We start from the raw sequence: 14,525 nt of genomic DNA on the forward strand, positions 1-14,525 counted from the left end.
TCTGATCGCATGCCCTGGAAATAGTATGAACATCTTAACAGAGTGCCGTTATATTCTTACATTTATCAAGAGATGAAAGGCCAGGAGGCAGATGATGATTAATAATCATTCCTGAGCTTCTAAAGAAATTTTACAATGAAATGACTAACTGCTTAAAAGAATGAGTTCTTCAAGAGCACCCCTTCAGTTCCACCTCACGCTTTCATCCCTGCTATCTCCTCCAAGAATCTCGGGCTGAAAGAAGCCTTCCTTTTAAGCCACTGAAAAATGGGATCTGATGGAATCTTCTCGTAGCTCCCGATGTTTTCCAATGGTATTTTCTTCTAGCTGGTTTCGCCTCTCAATGGTTATTCTGTATTTCTTCCTGGGTAAAGGGAAAGTGAATGTAGAAATAAAACCTCACTCAGCTGCAACATACTGTGGTTTCTCTTACAAAGAATGCCCCTGAGGGACATCAGGGTTGGAGTTGATAAATGAGAAGTGACAGAATATGAAACCCTGGTCAGAGATTAAAGTGGTGTGCCCCAAGGCATGATGCCCTTATTCAGGGAAGAAAATTGGCCTGTTTTCTGAAATGCCATAGAACAAGCCTTCCCCTTCTTCCCTGGGTGCCTGGCGGGCTAACTCTTGTCTATTCGCTCCCCAACTCCCAGGAAAAGCCCTAGATAAAGATTCGATTAAGTGACTAAAGGAACAGGAATTCAATTGTTCCCAGAGTTTCAAACACTCTGTTTTATATTTCCATTCAAATGGAGTAGTCTTGGTCTAATGATTTAAGAATAAGCCACAACTCAACCACCAAAAACGACAAAAGAGTGGACCTCCCTCATAGTGTAAACCTTTCAGTATCTTGAAATTATTACAGCTCTACAAGCCTGGGGCTCGGCCACAGTAGTAAGCAGACATATCGTTTTTTAAGTACTGAGTCTAGTACAGGACAAGAGACTGGAATGTTCTGAGCTACCTCCTCCTCTTCTGAAAATGAGTGCAGGCACCTCTATTTTTAAAAATAAAATAAAATTAAGCCAAGGTAAAAAAATTATATATATATATATATATATATATATATATATATATATATGATATGGCAAAGAAGGCAGGTTTTTAAGCTTTTACACTTTAAACAGTTCCAACCTGAAAAAGTAGAAGGCCAGTAGCAAACCAGCTCCCAGCAATGCTCCCACAACAATCCCAGTCACTGCTGATTCTTGTAGGCCACCTGCTTGAGAAAGAAACAGAGAATATCAAAATCAATTGCAGGAAACAGTCAGAACTGCCTGGTGTTTCACTGACTGGAAAGTGTTTCTCAGTTTCCTATCTTTTAAAGAAGGACTTTTCTAGGAAATTCCATATGTTTATATTCTTTTATGTAAATGCAAACCATAAAACAGCTTCTAAGGATTTGTTCAAATTATGTACAAGCATGTAGGTACCATGGACAGGTTCTAGAAAAATCTGAAGAAAATTGAAAATTGAAATTTTCCCAGAAAGCTAAATTCTTTGAAGTCCCTAACAGACAAACTAGACAGATCAGCCATGTATGGAGTTGACCAGGCCCTGATGTTCACAGATGAGATGATACTTCAAAGTGCTGAAAGGTTCGATGAAACACTCCTTGGGCCAATAGTTCTGTTTTTAGATATTCTCTCACCAAAGCCAGGGTTTCATGTCCAAATGGCCCCTATATGCTTTGTGAAATTGTGACAAACAATTGAAAACAATCAGAGTACCCCAGTTATTCCCTGAAAGTGATAAACAGCATCATGGAAAACTTTTAATGTATGATGGCATTTTTCTCACACTAGGCCTAAATATTAGATACTTTTCCCACATTGGACATATGAGACTATTGAGGCTTGAGTGGGTGAAAGGACATTCCTAGGGGCACATCAGTTGATGATCGGAGTAGAATTTCAAAGATAAGCCCAATAAGTGCAGAGAAGGTTCTATTCCTTTCTACAACTATCCCTTCTATAATTATCACCTATATGTTAGTAAATGTTGGTATTAGCCAGTTTTCACTTGGCCTAGTCCCAGCTCTTGGAGGTGGGCTTTATTTTCCCAATGAAGACTGCCAAAAAAGCCTGGAGAGGAAGCTTGCCACGTGGTGAAGCAGCTGGCTTGTGGGTGAACAGCTTTCAATGTGGGTTCCTGGTCTGTTATTCTTTCCCAATCTTGTGTGGATTACTTCCTGCATTGGAAGAGCTACCAGATTTTCCTCTCTTGTTCCACCCAGATTGGGGGCATGGGAATCTCTCTCTCTCTTACTAGGGTTTGTGGAACACTCATCATATGATTTCACAACTACCTACAGATAAAAGGCTGGTCCCCAACCCTAATGTGCATACATATAATAGCCTCTTGACAGTCCCCCACTAGCTTAGAAAAAGGTCTATGGCAAGCAAGAATCTCCACTAATTTTCTCTGGTGCAAGATCCTTATGAGCCAATCCTATTGCTTCTATATTTATGACTAGGACACACATGAGATTATATACCTTTTTGTAAAACTGTTCTGGTCAGTTTTTAAGTGTTGAAGAAATATTATCTGTTTGGGTCTAAAGGATCGAAAGACAACTACTTTAAAAAATCGGCTGAAAGGGAATTTCCTTTCTTCCCCAATACTTACTGTGCCTATGTAAAAAGAAAAAGGGGGGGGGCACAAAACCTTGCCACACCAGCACTCTTCCTTTTTTTTTTTTCTTTTTTTCTTTTCCTCTTTTTTCTTCCACTTTTTTTTTTCTTTTTTCACTCTTGTGGTTATTATTTGGTGATTTTGTTGTTGTTGTTGCTGGGTGCATTTTTTCTTTTCTTTTCTTTTTTTTTTTTTTTTGGTAGTTGCTATCTTTTAGTTTATTTGTTTTTGTTTTGTTTTTTCTTTTTCTTTGTCTTCTTCCAGCAGAACCACACAACTTGAATCAACTTGTTCTGCCTCATGAATTGAGGGAGAAAATAAAAATAAACGGTACCAAGACCAAACAGCCGTATGAACATTGAGTGGAATTAAAAAATGATCTGCTTAAACATCAAACCTAAAGTCAATAACAATAGATACCCTATCTACAACAAGCTATACAAAGAGGGGAACATTTTCACTAACACTCCGGGGGACAAAAGGGAGATATGGGACACATGCTGGGAAATGGGATAGAGGGAAGACAACCCTGGTGGTGGGAATGGCCCTGATTTATTGTCACTATGTACCATAAATACTACTGTGAAAGATTTGTTATTTACTCTTTGGTCACAATAAAAATTATTATTAAAAAAAATTAGGCTGGGGCCGGGAAGGTGGCGCTAGAGGTGAGGTGTCTGCCTTGCAAGCACTAGCGTAGGACAGACAGCGGTTCGATCCCCGGCGTTCCATATGGTCCCCCCAAGCTAGGGGCGATTTCTGAGTGCAATGCCAGGAGTAACCCCTGAGAGTCAAACGGGTGTGGCCCAAAACACCAAAAAAAAAAAAAAAATCAGGCTGAGACTCAGTAGGAGAGGTAACTAAGTAGGAGGTTTTTTTATTGTTAAACCCTTTATTTTTCCTGAAAGTAGAAACCTCAAACACTATGAGATTATGATGAGATTTAAGAGAGAGAGAGAGAGAGAGAGAGAGAGAGAGAGAGAGAGAGAGAGAGAGAAGCTTTTAACCATTTGAGATAAAAAAAAAAAAAGACAAAAACTTTTAGTGCAAGTGAAGTGACCTGTTCCCATGTTCTACCAGGTTCACCTAGAAATCTGAACTTCCCAAGCCATGGGCTTTTGGATAGTGTTAGTCTTTTAAATGTGCCTTATACCAAAACTAGAGGTGATGAAACATGGCAGCAAATTAAGTCCCTAAACTTACATGATTTGCAAGGAGAGCTGTTTGTATGGTCCACAATTCTGCTCTCATCTATTTTCAGCTTGAAAGGTCCCCATGGATATTTGACATTTGGACGCATTTCAAAACGACCTTCTTTTCCAAAGTAATCACCGATAACCTAGACAAAAGGAAAAGACAGAAACAAAAACTCAAACAATATACCAACTGAAAGTCAAAGTTTTGTGTCCAAAGGAAATATCAGGGGCCCCCTATCACTCATGCTATTGGGATGTATTTCTGCTATCTTTGTAAGAGAAGATTTGGAGTGGTTCATGGTGCTCTTAAGGCAGAGAGAAGAGCAGCTTTCCAAGGCACAAAAAAAATGGTTTATTCAGAAGTAGGAGGCAGGCAGTGGTAAGTGGAAGATGGGGAGGGTCAGTGCAGGAGAGGGGTGCCCCCTGACAAGTGGGTTTCATCTCTATTGACCCTCTATAATCTATATCAGCTACCCCCAGTGAAAAGCTGAGCTGCAAAATGATCACAGAAACAACTCAAAAGCTGTCTTTTGCTATGGAGAGGGTGTTATTCCACCCTATGCTGCAGAGTAGAACATGTGGTCAACCATTTGAAGGTACAAAGTACTTTTAGGGGAGTGTGAGGGCAAGGTGGGGTCCTTTCTAAGCCTGAGATGCAAGGACCAAGGGCACACACACAGCCTTACACCACACACTTAATTATTTTTATAAAAAAAAGCATTGACAAAAACCTTTCAAGAGCCAGGAAATTCTACAGCAGATGATCCTTCTAGTCCTCCACTAGAAGTGAGCCCCCAACCTGAGAAAACCAGGTGTTCTGTCCATTTTCTCTGGAGGATGCTTTGGGGACATTCTGCTAGCTCGAAACAAAGCCATTCCCTAAAATACCAGCAAAGAGAAGCAGTTAACAGCTCACCTCCCGGGTTCCTGCCTCCGCGTCAGTCATGGCGATGACAGAAAAATCCCCATAGCGGTCTCCATTGGCATCTATAGAAACTTGTCCAGCAATCCCTAGAGGAGTAGAGGTGACAGTCTCCAAGTCAGTTAAGTACAGTTCACCGCCAAAAAAAAAAAAAAAAAAAAAAAATCGACAGGATTTTTTTTTTTTAAACAAACTCATGCCACAGGGAATCTCATCCAACTCAGAGCATTTTTGTTGGCCTTTGGAGAGACATTGTAATTTCATCTGTGTCTGCATTCCTAAATTCTTAACATTTCTCCATTTAAAATGAAAAGAAAGAGAAATAAATGACCTTCTTTGGGGACTATGTTATAAAAAGAATAATAAAGGCTCACACTGTAAGAAGCATACTTAGCCCAGAGTTGCATGTTAATTAAAAACAAAAAAGCAACAGAGTGGGAAGAGATGGCCTAGGACATTCCTAGGACCCTGCATGGATTCAGTTCCTGCCACCCCAGGACTCCTTGAGATGTTTTCCTGCTGTTTCTTTTGAATCACAGGAGATTAGGCACTGCTTCGTGGATCACAGGACCCCAGGACTAAGGACATGAGCTGGTCCATATTTGTCCACTAACTCACAGTCCATCCAAATGTTTTTCCAGCTGCAATAAACTTAGTGCTGCAGCTTAGGTATAGGTGTGTTGGCATCCGATTTCAAAAGCTTCCCTTGAATCCCAGCCATCTTTATTATTAGCTCAGTAACCTGGGACAAGGTCTCAAGTCTCAGTCTCCTAGACTGTAAAAGAGGCATCTGAGTCTCTAGATCAAAGGTATATCCACCCTCTGCTAAAACAAATAAAATGAGCTAAACAAGTAAAGCACCTTCAACATTGGTTTAAGAGAAGTTAGTTGTTTCTGTCCTGAGTGAGTATGGTGGTCACTATGCCTAGAAACTAGAAGAGGAAATCTGAGTTAGCCTGCTTGACTCAGAGGAATGAGCACATCCAGTTGGGTGCTCAGGGAGCACTCAGATAAAGAAGAGCTCTTTTTATGAGGTATTGGAGAAAGCCTGTAATTTTCAAAATTAGCCATGATGAATTGGGTGTGTTCTAGACTAATCTTGTAACGTATTTTTTCAAGGTCCCTGAGCCAGACAGTATCTGGGGAAATGTCAGACTAAAGTACAACCGAGAAAAGTTCTAAATATATAAAGGAGACTTCACATCTGCAATAGCAATGGTGATTAAGAGCATCACTGTTAAATACGTGGTTACTAAGCTGGTCTATATGATCATATTCATATACTAAGTAACTAAGGAGAATGCTTCTGTCAGCCTCCCTCTAGTGAATTAATATGATTCCTTTCTGAATAGCTGTAGGCTTCTTTGTCATTCATAATTGGTGTTTCAATTGACTTGGTTCTCTTCGGAAGTAAGAGGAATGTCTGGGGTAAAGAATCCCAAGGGAAAGTTCCATCCTCTAGTGTGGTTTGGAGAGAGTAGGTATTTGGGTTTACTGTCCTTTGGGTTGTGGTTTAAAAGCCCATTGATTTTTTCCAGACTTTGGTCTATTTTGCTGGAACCAGAATGGAGCTAATCATGAAGCCTGATTTTTTTTTTTTTCTGTTTTTGATTTCAGGCCACAGCTGGCAGTGCTCAGAGCTTACTGCTCACTCTGCACACAGGAATCACACCTGGCAGGGACCATAGAGAGTGTTGGGAATTGAACCTTGGTCTACTGTGTGCAAAACAAACACCCTACACACTGTATATCACCCAGGCTTCAAATCCTGATATTTTTTTTGTCTTTTTAATTTGGCCTTGTTACAGAGGGTACACCTATCTCGGCCATGTTTGTACTTAATAGCTTATAAAATCTTTAGATGATAAACATTTTTAAATACATTTATCTCCAAATATATTAACTATTCAAAACCATTCATCACTGTGTTTGAAGTGTCCATGACAGAGTGTCCTGCTAAGTGTTTTGAAGAGTATTTTATAAGACAAGGTGGCCCTAGTATTTCAAGACCTCATTACACTTTAAGCTATTACAATTCTGCCAAGAAATGGGGTGTGAACCCTCAGGGTGGCCGATTAGCAAGTGAGACTTCACCTAAGAGTATTGTATAGAAGGTGAGATTGTCAGGTTGGCAGCAGAATTTTCCTGTACATACGTAATGAGTTTTTCCAACTCCATTTCTATTGGCCTACAGAGAAGCTCAAGGCTTGAGCCACAGTCCTATTTACCATCTCACTCTGATCTCTCACACAGAGAAGAAATTTAGCTTCTTCTCAGGCCCTTTCTTCAAAGCCTTGGGAGTTGGTCATAGTTTTCATGGTAATAAAATCCAAATTTGTCAAATAACAGCCAGAGTAGTTTTCCGGTGACAACTTAATGGTCACTTACAGTGGCCATTAAAATTAAAATTGTTGTTTTAATCTTAGCAAAGGCAGGGCTCTGCTTTGTACGGATGCCATAAAATTCTTTCTGGGATCTACCCTTAGGTTGATCATTGTTTAGGCAAATAAAATAAGTTCTCTCTGTAAGTCGAGTTCAAAACTTATCTTGGCTTCTACTACCATTACATTTGGGTAAATATAATGTCAATTTTGAATCAATAATTGTTTTAGGACTTTTTCTTATTTCTTTTGTAGATCTGGTCACAGAATTGAACAAGATAGCTTATAGAAAAATTTAAGTGCTAAATAAAACTGAACTGCAACTATTGTGAGTGCCTGCCTTGCCCTTTTCAACACTTCGCCAGAAGATCAAGAAGAAATGACCACACTAGGTAGTGAGAAATAACTAAGAAAGGATGTGGCTTACTACCCAGGGTGTTTCCACACATGCTAAAGACACTGGGCACAGCTTCTGGGAAACTGACTCTGTCCTAATGTGCCCCCTGAATTATCCCATTAGATTTCAGCTTCTACCTGAGGCAGCCAGTAGTTAGGCAAAACAATCCTGGAGATGACATTGTGCATGTTTAACAGTGCCTAAATTCATTCAGCTTCCACTCCCACTTTGAGTACAAGTACTTTCACTACAATCACCAGGAGGAATGAAAACTGCCTGTAGACACCATAGCTGCTGCTCAGACAACTTGAGCTGAGTCCTCGTGGCTCCTCTGGACTGTCCTACCCTTTTCAATTGCTAATTGGACAGTAAAGTGGACAGATCCAATGGAGGAAAAGATGTGTGCCCAGATCATAGACTTGGGAAGAACTTATTCATGTCATTGTTTAAAAATTGCATTGTTGGGGCCGGGAAGGTGGCGCTAGAGGTAAGGTGTCTGCCTTACAAGCGCTAGCCATGGAACGGACCGCGGTTCGATCCCCCGGCGTCCCATATGGTCCCCCCAAGCCAGGGGCGATTTCTGAGCACATAGCCAGGAGTAACCCCTGAGTGTCAAACGGGTGTGGCCCAAAAACCAAAAAAAAAAAAATTGCATTGTTTAAAATTTACAAATAAATGTCATATAGTCCTAAGTTTATTGATGGAATGAAGGTAAAGTGGATGCTTCAGAATAGCAGGGGCCCTTGAATGTCACCAACTCATCCAAGTCTCTAAGTACTTAATGGTGATAAATTCAAAGGACTGAGGTTACTAGTTGGTGACTAAGATGCAGAGCCAGGGACCTGTACTCTATCAGTGGTTCTCAAATAATGGTTCCCATTATTCTATGTTCATCTTCACATAAACCATAGATGGGCTCATCTCAAAGACTCTAGAAAGATCAGGACCCACAAAATCCTCTGGTACCTTTTCTCTCCCTAAGGTTGTAACCCATATTCCTCAGCACAACTCCCAAGCCCACATGACCTGCCTCCACAGCTCTCTGTAGTTCACCTACTACTACAAAAGTTCAGTTAGTTTGAGGAAATGTCTGTATTCCACTGCAGAATCTTCAGCACTTGGAACAGTAGGCAGCACATAGCTATTTAACAAATATTTGATGAATAAATCAATGAATGAGCAAGTATTAGGTTGAGATCTGCAGAGCTTCAGAATGATCAGCTTCAGAAGCTGGATTATCGCCATATTGAACCTAGTGTTCTTTTCCTTTGGATTTTGGTGAGATAAAAGGAAAAAAAAGTCATGCACTACTGTCAAGATTATATAGGCTGGTAGATCTTTCTGAATGTTATGTGGTAAGGTCTAATTTCTATGTTTACATTTTAATCTCTTTCTTTCAGTGCTAGGGAGGAATCAAAACCAAATATACATTAAAATGCACTTTAAAGGTCCCAACATGCTGTGGATCCAGAAAACCCATGACTATGAATGTTCCTTGTAGTCTATCGATAGACTAAAGATTCTTCACAATGTGTAAGATGCTGATGTATAGAGCTATGCATAGTGGCAAACACTGAAAACAAATAAATGTGATGAAAGAAATTCTTCCACAGACATATGGTAGAAAATTATGGAACTCTCACTTTTCAAATGTGCTGGTTCGATGAGAGTTCATATAGAAAATGTCTTCCCTTGACACTTAAGTTACAAAGTTAAGGAAGATGAAGAATGGCATTCAGAGTATGATATGTTTCATCTGAATTTTTTAGATAAGATATACAAATGCATATGTGCTGGCAGAATGCACAAAATATTTTTAGGCAGAATCATAGGAAACTGTTAATAGTGGTTACTTTGGGGAGAGAGAATGAAGGAGTAAAGGAAAACTTTCACTTCTCATTTTGTACATTTTTGTACTGCTTAAATTTTTTGCCACAGACGGTCTCGTTTTTATACAATTTTTTAATGTCAATAGAAGGCTAAATGAGTGTTGCAATTATGAGCTATATTTTTGTTCCTGTTATTCTACCTCTCTGTTCTTAAGAAAGCATCAGCTAGTATTCACCATTTTAAAACTATATTAAAGTAGAAATATAGGAGGTTTCTTATAGTCAACTGGGCCTGCCCTTTGTCTCAAATTACCCAGGTTTAGACAGGGGATTATTGCTTTTAAAGTTGACCAAAGTCCTCATAATAAACTGATTCTCTGTTGTGAATGATGATCCAGAATGTAGTTACCTACTAATCAGAAAAAGACAAGGAAGCTTTTTATTTCAGAGGAATTTTTTCACATTGTCTTCTCATTTAGTGTCATGTAAGTTTTACAACAACTTGTAGCATAGATTTACCTTCACTTACTCTCCTTACCTTACAGGTGAGAAATGCTGAAGGTCTCCCACTCTTAGGAGAGGAGAACAGAATGAGAAAAGAAGTCACTCAGTCAGCATCAGGATGAACCCTCACCTTCAAATGTTCTGTTCCAAGTCTGCTGGATAATTTTCCCTCCATCTTTCTTGCTGTAACCAGATCTCAGAACTTCATGTAAAGCTAGGACATAGAGCAGGATGGCATCATGGAATCCTTCAACAAACATGTTAACCTGTAAAGGAAATCCCGGCTTTGTGAGCTCAAACATCAAAGGAGCCACAAGGAAGAAGAAAGTGAACATAAAATGGTGAACAAGTTCTAGGCTTCAGTTCTGTCAGCAATGATGGAGAAAACAGCCAATAAGAATCTCTGATAGTGAGGACCCCCTCCCCAGTGTGGGAATTTGGAGAGCAGATGTAAGAGGGCAGAAGTCAAGCACACTGTCCCTGTTTACTGGGTGAGCAAATTGAGGGTACTGTATGAAGTAAGCCAGAGGGAGAAGAATAAATACCAGAAATATCAGATAATCTCGACCATTTGTGGAACAGAGACAAAACAAAGCAATAGACAATGTCACAACAGAAAATAGCAAACAAACCCTTGGCCTTCCTTATATTACAGAACTGATTTCTAAGCAGTGAAGAGGAAAGTTGATGGGAAATGAAGATCAGAGGAGAAATAACACAGGCAAGTGGTGGGGCACTTTGGCAGTGATAGTGGTGGCAGGGGTGGTGGTGGTGGTGGTGGTGGTAGAGTGAAATAACTTTATAGGTCAATAACTTTGTACATTGTACTAGCTATCTAAATTATAATAAGAAAATAAAATGCGGGGCCGGTGAGGTGGCACTAGAGGTAAGGTGTCTGCCTTGCAAGCGCTAGCCAAGGAAGGACCTCGGTTCGATCCCCCAGTGTCCCATATGGTCCCCCCAAGCCAGGGGCAATTTCTGAGCGCTTAGCCAGGAGTAACCCCTGAGCATCAAACGGGTGTGACCAAAAAAAAAAAAAAAAAAAACAAAAAGAAAGAAAGAAAAGAAAATGCAAAAGCAAAACAAAACCAATTTTGCTCAGGACACATGCAGTCCTTCCGCAAGTCTACTCTCTACCTCAAGGCAACTCAAGTTGGTTTTCTCTACCTTCAGCAACCTCCTTGACTTGTTAAAATCAGTCTCTGAATGTGGACTATAACAAAAAGTAGGCTCCGTGATTCATATCCAAATACTGCTGAAAAAAAAACATCTATCAGTGGGTTGGTGCTAAAGATGGGGGTAATGTCTGGCTATGCCTGAAAACCAGAAATTTCTATATCCTAGAAGCAAGATCTTAATTTCTCTTTCCAATTTAGTGTTGAGTAGTTAGTAGACATTTGACCACTCTCTATCCCTACCTAATGTCAAGCTCAAAGAACAGGAACAGAAATAGCTCTGGATCAATGTTTTATTAAGTAAGAGGGCTCTAGTCCTTAAGAAACTTACCTGTAAATTTGCAAGACTTCACTTTATTTCTTTGAACCTTATCTAGAAGTATAACTTGAAAACTCCTAACCTATCATTGAACTATAAATTTGGCATGTAGAAACCTTGAGGAGCTGACAAGTTGTGTAAAAGTACAACAAAATCAGAGTATTCTTATTTTTAAGAGACAGTGTCCAGAGTGAAAGGGCAGTAAAGTTGGATGAATTGGGTATACTATGAACAGCCACCATGAGACTCTAGCAGTGGTCCTCAAACTATGGCCTGTGGGCCACATATTGTATTTGTATCTGTTTTGTTTCTTCATTGCAAAATAAGATATATGCAGTGTGCATAAGAATTTGTTCATAAGTTTTGTTTTTACTATAGTCAGACCCTCCAATGGTCTGAGGGACAGTGAATTGGCCCCCTGTTTAAAAAGCTTGAGGACCCGTGCTCTAGGAGGTGCACTTCTGGCTTCATTTGGGAAATAGAAACCAGTAGCATCCCATGGAACCACAACTAACATGTAACACCTACTTCAAATCCATAATCATTCCCAAAGGACCCGGGTCAGCCAGCTCTGCTCCTTCTCATCCTACTCAAAGTGTGCTGTGTTCTGTTTGTATCATGAAAGCAAAGACTTGGATTTGCCAAAAGCCAATGTTGAGAAGCTGTTCAGAAGAATAGGTTCAAAGATCCTGAGCTCATTACCCAGCTCTGTCATTTGTTAACTGCACATGAGCATATCTGGGTCTCCCCCATCTAGAAACTAATAGTCTCTGACTCCGTAGATTTTGATAATGTTATAAGGAGTGCTGGGGCTATATTGATAGCATGGGGGAATTGAGAGAGTGTTGTCTTGCATGCAGTCAACCATGGTTTGATTTCCAGCACCACACATGGTCCAAGAAGCACTGCCATGAATGATTCCTGAGCAGATAGATAATCAGGAATGAGCCCTGAGCATTGCCAGATGTGGCCCAAAAGGAAAATAAAAGAACTCCTCCAATAGTACCTGAGACTTAGCACTCACTGTTTAGTGTTATTTCTACAGTTAGAGAATAATATTTCAAAAAGTAGAGGTCCACCTTTAACTCCTATTCTAAATCTAATTCTGATTAGAAAACTAGTTTAGTGTCTCTCTCTTTTTTTCTCTCTGCCTATGTCTGTCTCTGTCTCTTTGTTTTTCTTTGTCTCTGTCTCTTTATGTCTCTCTCTGATTCACTCTGTCTCTCTCTCTGATTCTCTAGCTCTCTGGCTCTCTCTTTATCCCTCTCTCTCTCTCTCTCTATCACACACACACACATTAACCCATTTTATTCTTAGTAGAAATAAAGACTCTTTATTTATGCTGGGCACCCAATAAATTCTAGGCCTTTCCCAAGGCCATACTCTAAGTTCCATCCCAAGAGTGATCTGTACAACCCAGCAGACATTCTTCTGGCCCTCCAGGAGAGGTGGAGGCAGAAAGAGACTGGTTCACAAGGACCTGCTAGTCCTGATATGTCACTTCCCTCTCCAGGATCTTCTACTTCCATATCAGTTTCATGCAGCTTCAGTTCTGATTCCTTCCCCCTGGCCTTAATTCTGGAGATTTAATTGCACATATATCAAACATCTCAAACAGTTCCTGGGACAAGGAAAGCACATGATAGACATTGGCTTTTACTCTTAACCCTTGAGTCCAAGACTTCACGGGGTTATTTTGTTAGGCAAGGAAGAATGGGGTAGAAATAACATCTACTAGTCAATGATGATTTTCTGCTGATTTGGCTATGCTAATTCAATGTCCAAGGAAGATGAAATTTTTGCTTAGGCTATGAAGCCATCATACTTTAGGAATGTATGCATGTCGGTGAATTAATGAGCTGCCATAGGCAGACTTCAGTGTGTCATTTAATTTCAGTGTGTCATTTCATTCTCAGGCCCTAAGAAAATGAATTCTTTGTAAAAATGTCTCTTCTTTAATAATGGCATAAAGCCATCTTGCCACATAAAGAAGTCACAGAATCAAAACATCATTGAGTTGTCAGGTACTTTAGAACAATGCTGGCCTAGGAACAAGAGATAAGACAATGTACAGGCTAAAGTGTTTCCTTGCCTGCAACTGACCCCAATTCAATCTTTATACTCACAGATGGTCCCATTTATTACCAGGAGTTACCCCTGAGTAGAGTTAGGAATAAGTCTTAAATGTCAGGTGTATCCCAAATAAATACAAACATATATAAACAAACAAAATTGCTGGCCTAAACTTCTTACTGTGAATTCCAAAAGGGCAGAGATCTCCCTTGGTCTGTCACACTGGAATAAGAGATTACTCCTTCTATATTCCTTATAACTAGAAAGCCTAATTTCCCCCTTAAACTGTAAGTGCCTTTCCACCTCTCTTCTTCCTTCAGCTGACTCCTAGGCCACCATGCCACTAGCCACTCAGAGTATTGTACTTAGGTCCTGGCCCCATTATCTCTCTGACCCTTCCTCTGTATGCTGTAGACAGCACAGTGGTTAAGGGACATGCCTTATATGTGACTCTCCCTTATTCAACCCCCAACTCCATGTGTTCCCTGGCACCAGACATTCACAGGTACAGCCTGAGGGGCCCCCTGCACTACCACATGTCTCAGATAATGCCCGCACAACAGGGACTGAGCTGCACCATATCTATGAGATAGGTGTGCACCATATCTACGGCCTGTGATGTAACTGCCAGACAGAATGGCTAATAATAATGGGGAGGGGTTCCCCGAACTTCGGGGCACACTTGGGAGACCCCCCTACCCTGCAAAAAGAAAACTGAAACTTCTTTGAGCACTTCCTCTTAGTGTTCGGCATAGGAAGAAGGTTCAATCATCCAACTCAGAAATATGAACTGGGATTGTTTTCCTCCTGAAACTTTGAGGGTAAAAGAGATGAAATGGGTGCTGAAAACTTTGCAAACGGATCGCAAATTGTACCTTCTCTCCTCTGAGAATGACTGGGTGTCTCCCTTTCCTGCCAAAATTAGCAGGCAAGCTGTTGACCCCACCTACGTTCACTGGCACCCTAGCTTGCTGCAGGGGAGGTTTTGAAACACCTATCTCATAGGATCTCAGGTCAAAAGCAAAACCTAGAGACCGCTTTTCTCCAGGAGAACATTCTCACTTCCACATGTGTTGTATAATGGGAGGAAAGCCC

At 40.4% G+C, this 14,525-nt stretch overlaps 1 protein-coding gene across 1 annotated transcript in view; it reads right to left on the reverse strand.

The window, feature by feature from the left end:
• Positions 1 to 252: 252 nt before the first annotated feature.
• NPR3 (natriuretic peptide receptor 3) overlaps positions 253 to 14,525 on the reverse strand; it is a 59,165-nt gene continuing 44,892 nt past the window's right edge. Inside the window, 5 exon segments of the mRNA XM_049769042.1 lie at positions 253 to 364; positions 1,135 to 1,222; positions 3,838 to 3,973; positions 4,747 to 4,841; positions 9,994 to 10,129. Coding sequence (XP_049624999.1) covers positions 253 to 364; positions 1,135 to 1,222; positions 3,838 to 3,973; positions 4,747 to 4,841; positions 9,994 to 10,129 — 567 coding nt within the window.

The sequence above is a fragment of the Suncus etruscus genome, chromosome 2 (assembly GCF_024139225.1).
Source record: "Suncus etruscus isolate mSunEtr1 chromosome 2, mSunEtr1.pri.cur, whole genome shotgun sequence".
Lineage (NCBI taxonomy): Eukaryota > Metazoa > Chordata > Mammalia > Eulipotyphla > Soricidae > Suncus > Suncus etruscus.